This window comes from Hyla sarda, chromosome 3 (assembly GCF_029499605.1).
Source record: "Hyla sarda isolate aHylSar1 chromosome 3, aHylSar1.hap1, whole genome shotgun sequence".
NCBI lineage: Eukaryota > Metazoa > Chordata > Amphibia > Anura > Hylidae > Hyla > Hyla sarda.
In genome coordinates this window covers 184728032-184745676 of record NC_079191.1, presented here as the reverse complement: position 1 = coordinate 184745676, position 17645 = coordinate 184728032, and the positions used below count along the sequence as shown (strand labels likewise).

Sequence of the window (17645 nt, the reverse complement as noted above, 5' to 3'; positions counted from 1 at the left end):
CGGATGTTTTCTGCAAAAAACAAGCTGAGACTCTACCTCCTCACAGGCCTTATGATTGCCCTATCGACCTCCTCCCGGGCACTACTCCACCCCGGGGCAGAATTTATCCTCTCTCTGCCCCAGAGACTCTTGCCATGTCCGAATACGTCCAGGAGAATCTAAAAAAGGGCTTTATCCGTAAATCCTCCTCTCCTGCCGGAGCCGGATTTTTCTTTGTGTCCAAAAAAGATGGCTCCTTACGTCCTTGCATTGACTACCGCGGTCTTAATAAAATCACGGTTAAGAACCGCTACCCCTTACCCCTCATCTCTGAACTCTTTGATCGCCTCCAAGGTGCCCACATCTTCACTAAATTGGACTTAAGAGGCGCCTATAACCTCATCCGCATCAGAGAGGGGGACGAGTGGAAAACGGCATTTAACACCAGAGATGGACACTTTGAGTATCTGGTCATGCCCTTTGGACTGTGCAACGCCCCTGCCGTCTTCCAAGACTTTGTCAATGAAATTTTTCGTGATCTGTTATACTCCTGTGTTGTTGTATATCTGGACGATATCCTAATTTTTTCTGCCAATCTAGAAGAACACCGCCAGCATGTCCGTATGGTTCTTCAGAGACTTCGTGACAACCAACTCTATGCCAAAATTGAGAAATGTCTGTTTGAATGCCAATCTCTTCCTTTTCTAGGATATTTGGTCTCTGGCCAGGGACTACAGATGGATCCAGACAAACTCTCTGCCGTCTTAGATTGGCCACGCCCCTCCGGACTCCGTGCTATCCAACGCTTTTTGGGGTTCGCCAATTATTACAGGCAATTTATTCCACATTTTTCTACCATTGTGGCTCCTATCGTGGCTTTAACCAAAAAAAATGCTGATCCCAGGTCCTGGCCTCCTCAAGCAGAAGACGCCTTTAAACGACTCAAGTCTGCCTTTTCTTCGGCTCCCGTCCTCTCCAGACCTGACCCTTCCAAACCCTTCCTATTGGAGGTTGATGCCTCCTCAGTGGGAGCTGGAGCTGTTCTTCTACAAAAAAATTCTTCCGGGCATGCTGTCACTTGTGGTTTTTTCTCTAGGACCTTCTCTCCAGCGGAGAGGAACTACTCCATCGGGGATCGTGAGCTTCTAGCCATTAAATTAGCACTTGAGGAATGGAGGCATCTGCTGGAGGGATCAAGTTCTCCTGTTATTATCTACACCGACCACAAGAACCTCTCCTACCTCCAGTCTGCCCAACGGCTGAATCCTCGCCAGGCCCGGTGGTCTCTGTTCTTTGCCCGATTTAATTTTGAGATTCACTTTCGTCCTGCCGATAAGAACATTAGGGCCGATGCTCTCTCTCGTTCCTCGGATGCCTCAGAAGTTGAACTCTCTCCGCAACACATCATTCCACCTGACTGCCTGATCTCCACTTCTCCTGCCTCCATCAGGCAGACTCCTCCAGGAAAGACCTTTGTTTCTCCTCGCCAACGCCTCGGAATCCTCAAATGGGGTCACTCCTCCCATCTCGCAGGTCATGCGGGTATCAAGAAATCTGTGCAACTCATCTCCCGCTTCTATTGGTGGCCGACTCTGGAGACGGATGTTGTGGACTTTGTGCGAGCCTGCACTATCTGTGCCCGGGATAAGACTCCTCGCCAGAAGCCCGCTGGTTTTCTTCATCCTCTGCCTGTCCCCGAACAGCCTTGGTCTCTGATTGGTATGGATTTTATTACTGATTTACCCCCTTCCCGTGGCAACACTGTTATTTGGGTGGTCGTTGATCGATTCTCCAAAATGGCACATTTCATCCCTCTTCCTGGTCTTCCTTCTGCGCCTCAGTTGGCTAAACAATTTTTTGTACACATTTTTCGTCTTCACGGGTTGCCTACGCAGATTGTCTCGGATAGAGGCGTCCAATTCGTGTCTAAATTCTGGAGGGCTCTCTGTAAACAACTCAAGATTAAATTAAATTTTTCTTCTGCATATCATCCCCAGTCCAATGGACAAGTAGAAAGGATTAACCAGATCTTGGGTGATTATTTGCGACATTTTGTTTCCTCCCGCCAGGATGACTGGGCAGATCTCCTCCCATGGGCCGAATTCTCGTATAACTTCAGGGTCTCTGAGTCTTCCTCCAAATCCCCATTTTTCGTGGTGTACGGCCGTCCCCCTCTTCCCCCCCTCCCTACTCCCTTGCCCTCTGGTCTGCCCGCTGTGGATGAAATTTCTCGTGACCTTTCCATCATATGGAGAGAGACCCAAAATTCTCTCTTACAGGCTTCATCACGCATGAAGAAGTTCGCGGATAAGAAAAGAAGAGCTCCCCCCGTTTTTTCCCCTGGAGACAAGGTATGGCTCTCCGCTAAATATGTCCGCTTCCGTGTCCCTAGCTACAAGTTGGGACCACGCTATCTTGGTCCTTTCAAAATTTTGTGTCAAATTAATCCTGTCTCTTATAAACTTCTTCTTCCTCCCTCTCTTCGTATCCCTAATGCCTTTCACGTCTCTCTTCTCAAACCACTCATCCTCAACCGTTTTTCTCCCAAATCTGTTCCTCCCACTCCTGTTTCCGGCTCCTCGGACATCTTCTCGGTCAAAGAAATTTTAGCTGCCAAAAAGGTCAGAGGAAAAAATTTTTTTTTAGTGGACTGGGAGGGTTGTGGTCCTGAAGAGAGATCCTGGGAACCTGAGGACAACATCCTAGACAAAAGTCTGCTCCTCAGGTTCTCAGGTTCTAAGAAGAGGGGGAGACCCAAGGGGGGGGGTACTGTTACGCCGAGCGCTCCGGGTCCCCGCTCCTCCCCGGAGCGCTCGCTTCACTCTCCCCGCGGCAGCGCTCCGGTCACGTCCTCTGACCCGGGGCGCTGCGATTCCGCTGCCAGCCGGGATGCGATTCGCGATGCGGGTAGCGCCCGCTCGCGATGCGCACCCCGGCTCCCCTACCTGACTCGCTCACCGTCTGTTCTGTCCCGGCGCGCGCGGCCCCGCTCCCTAGGGCGCGCGCGCGCCGGGTCTCTGCGATTTAAAGGGCCACTGCGCCGCTGATTGGCGCAGTGGTTCCAATTAGTGTGTTCACCTGTGCACTTCCCTATATCACCTCACTTCCCCTGCACTCCCTTGCCGGATCTTGTTGCCTTAGTGCCAGTGAAAGCGTTCCTTGTGTGTTCCTTGCCTGTGTTTCCAGACCTTCTGCCGTTGCCCCTGACTACGATCCTTGCTGCCTGCCCCGACCTTCTGCTACGTCCGACCTTGCTTTTGCCTACTCCCTTGTACCGCGCCTATCTTCAGCAGCCAGAGAGGTGAGCCGTTGCTAGTGGATACGACCTGGTCACTACCGCCGCAGCAAGACCATCCCGCTTTGCGGCGGGCTCTGGTGAAAACCAGTAGTGGCTTAGAACCGGTCCACTAGCACGGTCCACGCCAATCCCTCTCTGGCACAGAGGATCCACTACCTGCCAGCCGGCATCGTGACAATTATTGTACAATATGCAATGCAACCTCATCTAGCTTTCTTTCTCTCTATCTATTAATCTATCTATCTATCTATCTATCTATCTATTTATCTTAGATCTATCTATAATATTGTCTTATATCTTTCCATATGTCAACACTAAATAAATAACACTCTGCTACAATGTAAAGTAGTTAGTGCACAGTGTATATAACAGTGTTTAAACCCTTAAGGACACATCCAATTATGACCTTAAAGGGGTACTACACTGGAAAACATTTTTTTTAATCAACAGATTTGCAAAATACTTCTATTTAAAAATCTTAATCCTTCCAGTACTTATTAGCTGCTGAATACTACAGTGCCATGTCTGTTTTGGTCTGTGTTCACACACAGCCATTGGAGTTGCTTGTGTGTGAACAGTTTTATGTTCCCCAGTCAGGGAATAGTTAAAGCCTTTGGCTTGCTAGACAATAGCTCATAGGGTGTGTCTATTTAAAGTCAGCCCAGTCTAGCCTCTGGGCTGGCGATTTCAGATTTTATATGGATTTCCTGATGTCTTACTGCTAAGATGCTGGACATGCTGCTAGAAGCTTTTGGTGAATCATTCCTTGTTTGAGCTATAAATCGACTATCTCTGTTTTAGCATGCACCTTGTATGTTCTGGTTTTAGCCATGGTTATGTGGCATGCTCTTGGTAGATTTTAAGCTGTGTTTGTTTAGTCGGTTTTAGGATTTGTATATCCTTTCTGTTATGTTTCTGTTTACACTGTGTTTTCTCTTGTATCCATTTTCTGTGTTATCGCTCCATGGGGACATTCCTGTGTCTACTGGAGGCTCTAATCTAGTTACCTGTCATGGGGACTCCATGTCTACTGGAGGTTTTCTGATGGATTGTGATTCCTGTCTTGTGTTCAGTGTGAACAGTGTTCTATAATTATATCCTGTTGTATCTGTTTGCTGAGTTGTAACTAGGCATCCCTGTTACCTATCCATGGGGACTCCGTGTCTACTGGAGGTTTTCTGAGAGATTGTAATTCCTGTCTAGTGTTCAGTGTGAACAGTGTTCTATAATTATATCTTATTGTATCTGTTTTCTGAGTTGTAACTAGGCATCCCTGTTACCTATCCATGGGGACTCCGTGTCTACTGGAGGTTTTATGAGGGATTGTGATTATTCCTGTTTAGCGATAGATCTCTGTTACTGGTCCACGGGGACTTTGTGTCTACTGGAGGTTCTGGGGGATTATGCTATATTCCTGTCTGTTCCTGGAGTCTTTTAGACTCATCCGTTTTCCTGTCTGGTGTTTTCAACTCTATTTGTTTATTAGTTCTTTATTCAGATCTTTGGGGTTTTTGTACATGCACTAATCTTAGAGTACATGATCACTTGGCTAGTGTTTTCCTCTGTGCTTTACCATAGGTCTATGTCTCCTCTGAACTTAATCTGTTATAGAATTCTATGTTCCTGTTATGTTTCTGGTTTGTGACCGACTGTTTATTAGTAGGTTTCTTGGCCCCTGCACTTTAGATCAGGGAGGGACCGCCGCCCAGTTCTTGATCCACCGTTTAGGGTCGATGGGCAAGTAGTAAGGGAGAGATGTTTTAGGGTCAGTTTAGGGCTCACTATCCCTGTCCCCTGGTAGGTCCCTGACATACAGAGGAATTTCTTTTCTTTTTCAGTTTCTGTCTGACCACAGTGCTCTCTGCTGACACCTCTGTACATTTTAGGAACTGTACACAGTAGGAGTAAATCCCCATAGCAAATCTATCCTGCTCTGGACAGTTCCTGAAATGGACAGAGGTGTCAGCAGAGAACACTTGTGGTCAGACAAAAAGGAAGTTCAAAAAGAAAAAACTTCCTCTGTAGTATTCAGCAGCTGATAAGTACTGGAAGGATTAAGATTTTTAAATTGAAGTAATGTACAAATCTGTTTAACTTTCTGGCACCAGTTCATTTAAAAAAAAAGTTTTCCGCCAGAGTACCCCTTTAAGATGCTGGTCCCCAGTTACAGAAATTCCTCTGCATCAGACTACAAGTGAGCATTGAGGATATGCATTAGCTAAAACTTAACTTTTCTTAGGATAAAATATATGGACCCCAACATTTTTTAAAATCTTACAAACGAAAAGTTGTGCAAAAAATACCATGTACCACCTACACCATCAAGTATTGATGCGATGCAAAGACCTCTAAAAGGTGGAAGGGAACAAAGTATGAAATTAAATGAAATATTTGCAAAAATGTGAGGGGTGTACCCACTACCCATTTATGTGAGATACCTTATGTGTCTGTCTATGTTTGTCATTTTGTTTTGTTTTTTAAACACTACTGGTAACTATTGAACATAATTGAACTAAGACGTAGCAAAGATAAGATGTGTTTAGAATGCTGAAATCAATTAGAATGCTGCACTTGTTTAATACATTATTTTGCAGTCTTCCAGAATTTTCTTCTAACATCACATTTTTTACCTGTACTCCAGTTTCATGTTTCTTTAATTTTACCACACCTTCGGGGGTTATCCTTTCACCAAACTACCCAGATGAATATGGAAACAACATGAACTGTATCTGGTTAATAATATCAGAGGCGGGAAGCAGGATTCATCTAATCTTCAATGATTTTGACGTGGAGCCACAGTTTGATTATGTTGCTGTGAAGGATGAGGGCATTGCGGATTTACCTGCACTTGGAACATTTTCAGGGAATGAAGTACCCTCTCAAATTGCAAGCAACAGTCATATTGTGCGCTTAGAATTTCAGTCTGATCATTCAACGACAGGAAGAGGTTTTAATATTACCTATACTAGTAAGTATCATTCTAAACTCTAAGATCTATTTATGCTTACTCTGCTTCTCAGAAGTATGTATGCATGTATGATATTTCCTTAAAAAGGTACAGAATTCTATGATATATGCCATATGCCATTTTTCTGATTAGTGAAAAAAAAATGCTTCCAGTAGCTCATCTGCACAGCAACACTCATAATACAATGTTAAGGAGATAAATTATTCCAACTGTCAAAATAAAATAATAATAATAGTAAAAATAAGGAAACCTAACAATATTTCATCACCCACAATATAATAACAAAAAGTTTAAACATCAATTCATTAAAAACCATTTAGCTCAACTTATGTTTGCTTAGTATGAAAACTTTCCCATGTTTTCATAAAAAAAATGTTTACCAGAACATAAAAAAAAACCACTAAGGGTCTATTCACACGGCGGAATTCCACCTCAAATTAAAGTTCATAGACTTCTATCTGATTCCGCACTCCCACTCAAACTTCTGAATTTCAGCTTGCGGAAGTGTGAATGGTAGTGCGGAATCCCATAGAAGTCTAAGGGCTTTAAATCAAGGCGGAATTCCACCATGTGAATAGACCCTAACTTAATGATTGTTCTACTAAACAGACCTATATAAATCTACCTCCCTTGGATAAGCCCCTTCTCAGGTTTCCAGACCCGGGTTACTTTTCTGCCTCCCTTTCTTCTTTCTTATGCCTCAAATGACTCTTCCCATGTATGTAGCTAAGTCAACCGTTTTCCCATTTTAGATTTCTGCTACTTTTTACGAGAGATCAGCTTCACTGTTTCCACCTAATAAATTAATGTGCTCTTTTTACGCAACTGAAAAGTGGAACATTTTTAGGTTATTTAAAGTTTATTCAATTCATCTGTTCACATTTTAGCACACGGCATATAGGGGAATATATTTCTATTTGTACAGGTATACATCTCCCAGAGATGTATCTAGGAAGTTAGATTATCGTTTAGGCTTACTCTTTCCTTGGTATCATTCTTCAATGCTGTGTTATTGCTTATGTAGGATGGGGTGTTATTGTAGCTATATTTCTCTGACACCTCAGCACAATGAACAAAGTGAAAAACTATTTTTTTCAACTGGCTCCAAATAAGTTAAACAGTACTTATCAGCTGGTGAAGTTGAGTTGTTCTTTTCTTTCTGACAACAGTGCTCTCTGCTGACACCTTTGTCTGTCTCAGGAACTGTCCAGAGAAGGATAGATTTGCTATGGGGATTTGCTCCTACGCTGGACAGTTCCTGAGACAGACAGAGGTGTCAGCAGAGAGCTCTGTGGTCAGACTGAAAAGAACAACTCAACTTCAGAAGCTCATAAGTACTGGTAGGATTAATATTTTGGAGGGCTCATTCTTTGCGCCGTTATCTGAAGTTTTTATCGGTACGATTTTTGTTTTGATCGGACTTTTTGATCACTTTTTATTCATTATTTAATGGTATAAAAAGTGACCAAAATTACGTGTACGCCATTGACTGTGCGGATAATTAACGATATATTTTTATAGTTCGGACATTTACGCACATATGTTTATTTTTATTTACACTGTTTTATTTATTTTTTAGGGGAAAAGGGGGGTGATTCAAACTTTTATTAGGGAAGGGGTTAAATGACCTTTATTAACACTTTTTTTTTGCAGTGTTATAGGTCCCATAGGGACCTAGAACACTGCACACACTGATCTCCTATGCTGATCACTGGCGTGTATTAAAGGGGTTCTCCGGTGAAAACCTTTTTTCTTTTAAATCAACTGGTGCCAGAAAGTTAAACATATTTGTAAATTACTTCTATTAAAAAATCTTAATCCTTCCAGTACTTATTAGCTGCTGAATGCTACAGAGGAAATTCCTTTCTTTTTGGAACACTGATGACATCCCGAGCACAGTGCTCTCTGCTGACATCTCTGTCCATTTTAGCAACCGTGCATAGCAAATGTATGCTAAGGGCAGCATGGTGGCTTAGTGGTTAGCACTGCTGTCTTGCAGTGCTGGGGCCTTGGGTTCAAATCCCACTAAGGACAACAATAAATAAAGACTTATTATTATTACTATAACGTCAGCAGAGAGCACTGTGCTCGTGATGTCATCAGAGAGCATTCCAAAAAGAAAATAATTTCATCTGTAGTATTCAGCAGCTAAGAAGTATAGGAAGGATTAAGATTTTTTAATAGAAGTACTTTACAAATCTGTTTAACTTTCCGGAGCCAGTTGATTTAAAAGAAAAAAGGTTTTCACCGGAGTACTCCTTTAACACGCCTGTGATCAGTGTTATCGGCGCTTGACTGCTCCTGCCTGGATCTCAGGCACATAGCAGTCATTCGTCGATTGGACACCGAGGAGACAGGTAAAGGCCCTCCCGGTGTCCTGTAAGCTCTTCGGGATGCCGCGATTTCAACGCGGCGGTCCTGAACAGCCCGACTGACTAGCCGGGATACTTTGACCGCCGCTTCTAAAGGGTTAATACCGCACATTGCCGCGATCGGCGATGTGTGGTATTAGCTGCGGGTCCTGCATCATTAAGGGGTTAAAATAAGTAATTTACAAATCTGTTTAACTTTCTGGTGCCAGTTGAACTGAAAAAAAAATGTTTCCACTGGAATACACCCTTTAACATGCCCTTTGTTTCTACATACGTTAGGAGTCTATTTTGCATTTATGTTTTTTCCTTCCCTTTGTTTTATCTTCCCGTACCCTCGTACCCCCTGTTTATTTAAAAATAAAAAGTTTAAATGTGGAAAAAAAACTACTAACTAATGTATTTAACTATTTTGATAGCCTTTGGTCAGAATGAATGTCATGATCCAGGAATCCCAATAAATGGAAAAAGGTTTGGTGACAGATTTCTTCTTGGAAGTTCAGTAACATTTCATTGTAATGAAGGTTTCATCAAAACGCAAGGCTCTGAATCCATCACTTGTATAATACAAGATGGTAATGTTGTATGGAGTTCTACTGTCCCACGATGTGAAGGTAATATATTACTATAACACACTGTTACATTTACTTGTTCACAGTTTACTTCTCATTTTTCTTGTAAAAATCTTTGCACAAGATTTTGACTTAAACATTAAAACACACACATATGTACACACAAAAGGTGCCCAATAGAGTAACACATAAGTCAATTTCTAATGGAAGGGGGGTGTTAAGGCATACTTCTTTATTGATTCACCTATGTTTTCAAGAGGAATAACAAAGGATTGGCATAGGAAGAATGATGCAGTATTGTTATTGAATGGAGAATACAAGTTACCAACCCACTAACTGTCTGGGGAATTAACAGGTTGTCTTTAAGTAGAAAATGATTTCTTTAAATGCTCTTGTTTTGCAGCCCCCTGTGGTGGACACTTAACAGCATCAAGAGGAATTATCCTCCCTCCAGGCTGGCCTGGATATTACAAGGATTCATTAAATTGTGAATGGATAATTGAAGCAGACTCAGGACATTCTGTTAAAATTACCTTTGAAAGGTAAGATGTTTATTTAGTCAGAAGATTGTCTAATCACCACATTAAACACAGATTAATGTCAAAGTTTAGTTATTCAAGAACGTTGAAAAAAAAAAGGAATATAGCATCAGCAGAGGTGTGGTGTGTTGCTAATAATTCCTTGCCCAACAGCACTTAAAGGGAAACTGTCACCAGAATTTACCCTATATAACTGGTGGCAGGTTTAACATGATAAAATACGTTTTTTTTATTTTTTATTTTTTTTACCATGTCCAGATGTCCTCCATAGTGTAGAAAAGTAGTTTTAAAAGTTTTATGAGACTCAAGTAGTCATTTGGGCATGTAGCATGCTGAACTAGTCACAGAGCTTTGTCTGCAATCACACCTACACATAAGTGATTGGCAAGGCCGTCATCACTGCACTGCTCCTTCTGCTCACTTACATTTTACACTACCCCAGAAGCAGTGATATTCCTGGCCATGAAGCAACTTCAGGGCTCGGGAGACTTCTGGGAGTAAAAGGAGCAGAGCAGTGGCATTGGCTGAGCCCAGGTTGTGGATCAGCCACAATGCTGCATGGGGGAGGTCACATAGGTGCAAAACAATGATTAGGCCTTGTTCACATTGCTGGCAGACTCTGCTTTTTGGAGTTCCATCAGCATTCTGGCTAGAAGGACGGGAGTTTAACGGAGAAAAAAATAGTGCAAGCTCTATTTTTTTTCTGCTAAAATCCTGTGAGATTACCGGGTCACCGAAGGACTCCATGCAAGTGAATGGGGTTCGTCATGACCCAGTAGTAGCCATTTGCATCAGACCCCTTTCAGTGTCCAATAGGCTCAAAAAAAAAGAAAAGAGCCGTTCGGACCCTTAACGAGTCAGATGCAAACGGCAATGTGAACCTAGCTTTAGCAGTTATTCATAAAGTGGATAGCTACTTAGTATTATACATGTACATAGATAAGGCACAAAAAGGGTGGCAGTTACATGACAGCGTGAATTGCATCATTCTGGCATACAGACTATTAGTGACGCTCATACTATTATCAAAGATTATCGAAGAATAGACAGTTTAAGAATGTGATAAATCTATCACCTAGGCTCTGCTGTTTGATAAAATTGTTCTGATCTTAGGCTGGGTTCACATCATGTTTCTTACACATGGGGACCGAATCCGGCAGGGAGATGGTAAAACCAAGCGCTCCCCTATCCCAGCCAGATTTGAATGAGCCGACCGGATCAGATAGTGACTCCTGTCGGCTAATTTTTTCCCCCGTATCTGGGTTTTTGACCGGACCTTAAAACCGTGGTATACTACAGTTTTAAGTCCGGTCAAAAAAACGGTCCCCGTATGTAAGAATCGTGATGTGAACCCAGCTGTAGACTGTCTAGTACAGTGGTCTCAAACGGTGGTCCTCCAGATATTGCAAAACTTCAACTGCCAGCATACCCAGAAAACTTGAATTCAGGTAGAAGAAACAGACATGGTCACACATCTACAATCTTGTATAATGATCCAATTGCTTCTCAGCACAATATCAAGAACAAACTAACGGGTTGTTAGTATACATTTTTGATCAAAAAGTAAAAGCCCACTCGCCACGTCAAGGCCACCTATTTAGAGTGGGTCCCTAACGTCCCTCACATAAAATGGCGTAGCCCACGAGGGGGGGGGGGGGGGGTGAACGACCTACTGGCAGAGCGGCCCTAATGCCACTCAAACCAGTCTATGGGTCGCACCTCCCCACAGACACGGCGCCACGGCAGCAACAGACGCCGCACAGCACCACATTAGTGTGAACACGGTGTAACAGCACACTTACCATGCTCTCCCAGTCAGACTGGGAGGCTGCTAGGAAAGAAATGGCCCTTGTGTAGCTAACTACTACTTATATGGGGTTGGGCTGAGGGGGTGGGGAAGAGTGCAGACACATGTTCAAACAAAAAAAGGAGGGGGAAGAAAACACAATGTGAATTCAGGTAGAAGAAACAGACATGGTCGCACATCTACAATCTTGTATAATGATCCAATTGCTTCTCAGCATAATATCAAAAACTAACAGGTTGTTAGTATACATTTTTGATCAAAAAGTACAAGCCCAGAAAACTGTTGGCTACATCCAACAGCTGTTCGGGCATGCTGGGAGTTGAAGTTTTACAACATCTGGAGGGCCACAGTTTGAGACCACTGGCCTAGGATCCGTTTATAACAGTTATCAGTTGGCTTAAACTGCCCCAGAATTGTGCCAGAATTATGGTGCATTTTTGGTGCTTGGTAATGCATCTTAAAGGGGTACTCCACTGGAAAACATTTTAATTTACATGAACTGGTGCCAGAAAGTTAAACAGATTTGTAAATTACTTCTATAAAAATTCTTAATCCTTCCAGTACTTATCAGCTGCTGTATGATCCACAGGAATGTATTTTGTTTTTGAATTCCCTTTCTGTCTGACCACAGTGCTCTCTACTGACACCTCTGTCCATGTCAGAAACTGTCCAGAGCAGGATAGGTTTTCTATGGGGATTTGCTCCTGCTCTGGACAGTCCCTGACATAGACAGAGGTGTCAACAGAGAGCACTGTGGTAAGAGATAAAAGAACTATGTAACTTCCTGTGGAGCATACAGCAGCTCATAAGTACTGAAAGGATTAACATTTTTAAATAAAAGTAATTTACAAATCTGTTCAACTTTCTGGCACCAGTTGATTAAAAAAAATGTTTTCAAGTGGAGTACCCCTTTAAGCCGTATCCCTTCTTGCTGAAGTCATACTCTTGTTTGGCCAAGGCTTCGCTCTTTGCAGTAGTAAATTTGGGGCACTATTTTTATAATTTGACTCTTGTAGATAATATGTTGGTCTATTTTTACATTTAAAACAAAAAGAAGACTCATCCTCCACCAAAAACAAAAAACAGTCCTTCATATCACATAGCTAAAAGAAACATTGGTAAAATAATGACATGCTGTTTCATGGAGAGAATATTTATTTTCGTCCTACGTGTGGAACATATCCTTGCACGGATAGCTAGGAATAGCTGCTCTAATTGCCTCAGCCAAGTTCAATGACTACAATTCAGAAATAGGCTGTCTTTATTGTCTATATTAACTATCTTCACATGCTTTGAATTATTTTCCATGACAAATACAGTTTATAAGCAGATTCATCAACATTATGATTATTTGACTTTTATCTTTTTTGAAATCAGCATATTTTTATTAATCTATCCTGACAAGTAGAATATTGTACAATGTTCTGGTTTTATAGTTCAAGAGGTTAACATCTCTACAGACAAATCTGAATAATATTCACTGAACAGTGTTATATTGTATCAAGAGAGGGTGTCAGCATGCTGGTTATAAAAAAGATAGCCAGTAGAGAATGATTTCATGCTTCATCATCTGTTATAAATCTAAGCCCTAAAGATTCAAGGAGCAGAAAATTGTTAACGCAAGGTTTCAGAAAAAAAACGTAAACAGACATCCTGGCCAGTATTGCGCTTAACTCTTTCACTGCAGTTTCCCATTGATCTGAAAAGTCATATACATTACAGTGAGTCCGTATACTGAGTACTGGAGTCAACATTTAATTACTAGGATCAAAAAACAGCCGGAACACAAATATCCATTATTCTCTCTCAATGAGGTTACAGAGTGAAGTAAAACAGTGGGGCATATACTTAGGAATAATTTCATTGCTTTGATTAATAGTAGTAAACTATGGCTCTGGGAATACAACAAGAAAGCCTAGTTCACTTATCGTACTTTCGCTTATACAAGGTTACAGTACTTATAACAAAAGAAACAATAATATGGCCAGAATCACAAATGTGGTCTAAACCCTTCTATTACAACTTCCTGCTGGTAAAAATAGACTTCTATTGAGGGGGCGGGGTGTGACGTCACAATACTCTGGCCCCTGTATCGCCCATCATTAGGCACGGAGCGAACTTTGCTCCATGCAGCAGGTGACATGGGGTGCTGCAGGAGAGATCGTGGGGGTTCCCAGCAGTGGGACCCCTGCAAACAGACATCTTCTCCCCTATCCTTTGAATAGGGGATAGGATGTCTAAGGTTAAGATGTCTAAAGGAAATGTGTCAGTAGTATCACCTGCACTAAACTTGTCATACAGGCTTGTAGTGCGGGTCATGCTGATTAAAACTGTACTCACATTGTCCAGATTCGCCCAGCCGTTCAGCCACAAATTGTGTTTTTCTATTTATGCTAATGAGGGCCTTGGGGCATGGGCGGAGCTCCAATACGATCTTGAGGCATGCTGACGTCATCTTTGATCAATTTTCACAACCTCCCTACCAGCTCCTTCACCCGTGTTAGTGTAAGGCGCATGCACTGTTTTCTGTGTACTTCCGGAAGTGGCATTCCTCTCGGCTTCACTACCGCAGCCATCTTTGACATGGAAGAAGCCATGAATTTTCTACATATATCATATTTTTTTCTTTCAACAGAAATATATAGAAAAAGACAGAGGAGACACAATGCGCATCTAAGCGTAGTAAAAAAAAAAAATATATATATATATATATATATATATATATATATATATAGATAATCTGAGTGTAAAAGAAAATAATTAAATTAAATAAAAAATGGATGTCGGCTCCAAGGAAGGGGGGGAGCAGCCGTTTCCAGATTCGTGTTTTCAGTTGTTATGTTAGGTTTGCTCACCTTTCTGTGTTGTACCGTGGGCACAACACCAGTGGACGCTTGTTTCCCACTATTCTAGGGGACACAGATTGGAGGAGTGCAGCCGGCACTAGACCCGTTCTCACCGGCGGAGGACGGTCACTGGAATGGAAGAATATCGGTCCCGTGGTCCCGAGAAAAAAGAGAAGTGCTTCTGTGGGCACTCACCTCCGTCACAGATGTAGTCCGTCACAGTTATGTGGAAGTTTCCGAGAACTTGGTAAAATAAAACCGCTTGGACACGGATGTATTTTGGAAAATAAAAAGAAGGTTTATTCCTTCAGCATGCAATACAGCAACTCGTTTCGAGGGGCAGGGACCCCCTCTTCATCAGGCTATCTGATTGGGCAGTGTGGATGTCCTTTATTAATACCTCATTTGCCCGCGAAAATCACATGTGTGTGTTACATAACATGAAAATAAAACAATAAAACAATAAAGAAAAAAGAAAAAAATTAATAAATAAATAATCAAAATAAATAAATAAAATCCATAGAAAAGAAGACATTTACATTAAAAATGGAAGTGAGCATTCTGTAAAATAACCCACAGATGGTCAGTTTGACTAACCATTATATTATGCACCTTATCTTGTATTGCATATGTGATATGTAATAATTCTGCAGACGTGGGGCCATTTCAAATGCTCTCCCTTCGGAGATCTACAGTGGCTGGGTGAGAGGTCTGAGGCACCGACCGCCGGTCTGTCCACACATCCGTCCTCCTGGCCGCTTATTGGATGGGGGACCGGCATCAAACCTATTTCCCCACACAGGGATGATTGCATTTATTTAATGTGTATGTGTATGTACATACACACACATCCATACGCATGGTGGATGGATGTGTACTTATCAGCTGTTTGTTTTGTTTTAATTCAGTTTGTTTGTTGTGGTTGTTGTGTCAGTTGTTAACTATCTCATCTTTTTAAGATATTAATTCCACCGCTTCATTCAGGCCATGTGGTTGTAATGTCTGGAGGCTGTAAATCCAGAACATTTCTTTGCGTGACAGAATTTCAAACCTATTTTTCTTTCCCGGTGGAATGTGCTCAATTGGGGTTATGGATATGGCTTCCCTCATGCATCAGACACAGATGTCTAGATAGGCTATGGTGCATGAATCTCTTCTTTATGTTGGAACGATGCTGATTCAATCTCAAATGTAATGGTTGTGTTGTTCTTCCAACATATTGTTTACCACATTGGCACTCTATGAGGTAGATGACATATTCCGTTTGGCATGTCATCAGATGTTTGATGGGGAAGGTTTCACCCGAATGGGTACTAGAAAAACATTTTTGGTTATGGCGTATGGTAAAGCAACATAGGCATCTAGGTTTTCTGCATTTGTATGTTCCCATGTTTCCAGTTTTGTAGTTTTTCTGGGAGGATTTGTTGTGGCATTTGAGATTGCTTGGGGCTATCATACCCTTTATGGTTGGTGCCCGCCTGAAAGTAAATCCCGGATTTTTTGGGAGAATTTTTCCTAGATCTGGATCACTTAGTAGTATTCCCCAATGTTTCTTCATGATGTTTCTGATTTTTGTTTGACCCGCTGAATATGTGGTGATGAAATTGCATCTGGCACCAACCATAAAGGGTATGATAGCCCCAAGCAATCTCAAATGCCACAACAAATCCTCCCAGAAAAACGACAAAACTGGAAACGTGGGAACATACAAATGCAGAAAACCTAGATGCCTATGTTGCTTTACCATACGCCATAACCAAAAATGTTTTTCCAGTACCCATTCGGGTGAAACCTTCCCCATCAAACATCTGATGACATGCCAAACGGAATATGTCATCTACCTCATAGAGTGCCAATGTGGTAAACAATATGTTGGAAGAACAACACAACCATTACATTTGAGATTGAATCAGCATCGTTCCAACATAAAGAAGAGATTCATGCACCATAGCCTATCTAGACATCTGAGCCTGATGCATGAGGGAAATATGACAGCCATATCCATAACCCCAATTGAGCACATTCCACCGGGAAAGAAAAATAGGTTTGAAATCCTGTCACGCAAAGAAATGTTCTGGATTTACAGCCTCCAGACATTACAACCACATGGCCTGAATGAAGGGGTGGAATTAATATCTTAAAAAGATGAGATAGTTAACAACTGACACAACAACCACAACAAACAAACTGAATTAAAACAAAACCAACAGCTGATATGTACATACACATACACATTAAATAAATGTAATCATCCCTGTGTGGGGAAATGGGTTTGACGCCGGTCCCCCATCCACTAAGCGGCCAGGAGGACGGATGTGTGGACAGACCGGCGGTCGGTGCCTCAGACCTCTCACCCAGCCACTGTAGATCTCCGAAGGGAGAGCATTTGAAATGGCCCCACGTCTGCAGAATTATTACATATCACATATGCAATACAAGATAAGGTGCATAATATAATGGTTAGTCAAACTGACCATCTGTGGGTTATTTTACAGAATGCTCACTTCCATTTTTAATGTAAATGTCTTCTTTTCTATGGATTTTATTTATTTATTTTGATTATTTATTTATTAATTTTTTTCTTTTTTCTTTATTGTTTTATTGTTTTATTTTCATGTTATGTAACACACACATGTGATTTTCGCGGGCAAATGAGGTATAAATAAAGGACATCCACACTGCCCAATCAGATAGCCTGATGAAGAGGGGGTCCCTGCCCCTCGAAACGCGTTGCTGTATTGCATGCTGAAGGAATAAACCTTCTTTTTATTTTCCAAAACACATCCGTGTCCAAGGGGTTTTACCAAGTTCTCGGAAACTTCCACATACCTGTGACGGACTACATCTGTGACGGAGGTGAGCGCCCACAGAAGCACTTCTCTTTTTTCTCGGGACCACGGGACCAATATTCTTCCATATTTTTTTCTTTGTGTTAGCACTTTATTGCTGAATTTGCACTGGACCTTTTTTATCCCCCCTCTCCCCAGTCCCCCACCTATTTGTGTATGTCCATGCAACTTTTGTGTTTTTAAACCTTTTTCATCTTTTCTGTATTTGTCTTAAATTTGCTATAATAAATAAAATATATTGATTTTACATTTTGGTCCCTTTGTGTAGTGGTTCCTTCTTTGGATAGGAGATATGTTTCTGGTATAGAACCACAGGACCTTATTACCATGTCTAGAGTTTATGTACCCTCACACTATGTTGGTTCTAACTAAGTAAGAAGCCAGGGGGAATGCCGTACACTAACACGGGTGAAGGAGC

General features: G+C 41.9%; 1 protein-coding gene across 3 annotated transcripts in view; it reads left to right on the top strand.

Moving 5' to 3' along the window:
• CSMD1 (CUB and Sushi multiple domains 1) overlaps positions 1 to 17645 on the top strand; it is a 1887231-nt gene that overhangs the window by 1295329 nt on the left and 574257 nt on the right. For all 3 annotated transcript variants that reach the window (XM_056565713.1, XM_056565712.1, XM_056565715.1), the window contains exons 14-16: positions 5919 to 6245; positions 9034 to 9228; positions 9590 to 9728. In XM_056565713.1, the coding sequence (XP_056421688.1) occupies positions 5919 to 6245; positions 9034 to 9228; positions 9590 to 9728 (661 nt within the window). The remainder of the gene's footprint in view (positions 1 to 5918; positions 6246 to 9033; positions 9229 to 9589; positions 9729 to 17645) is intronic.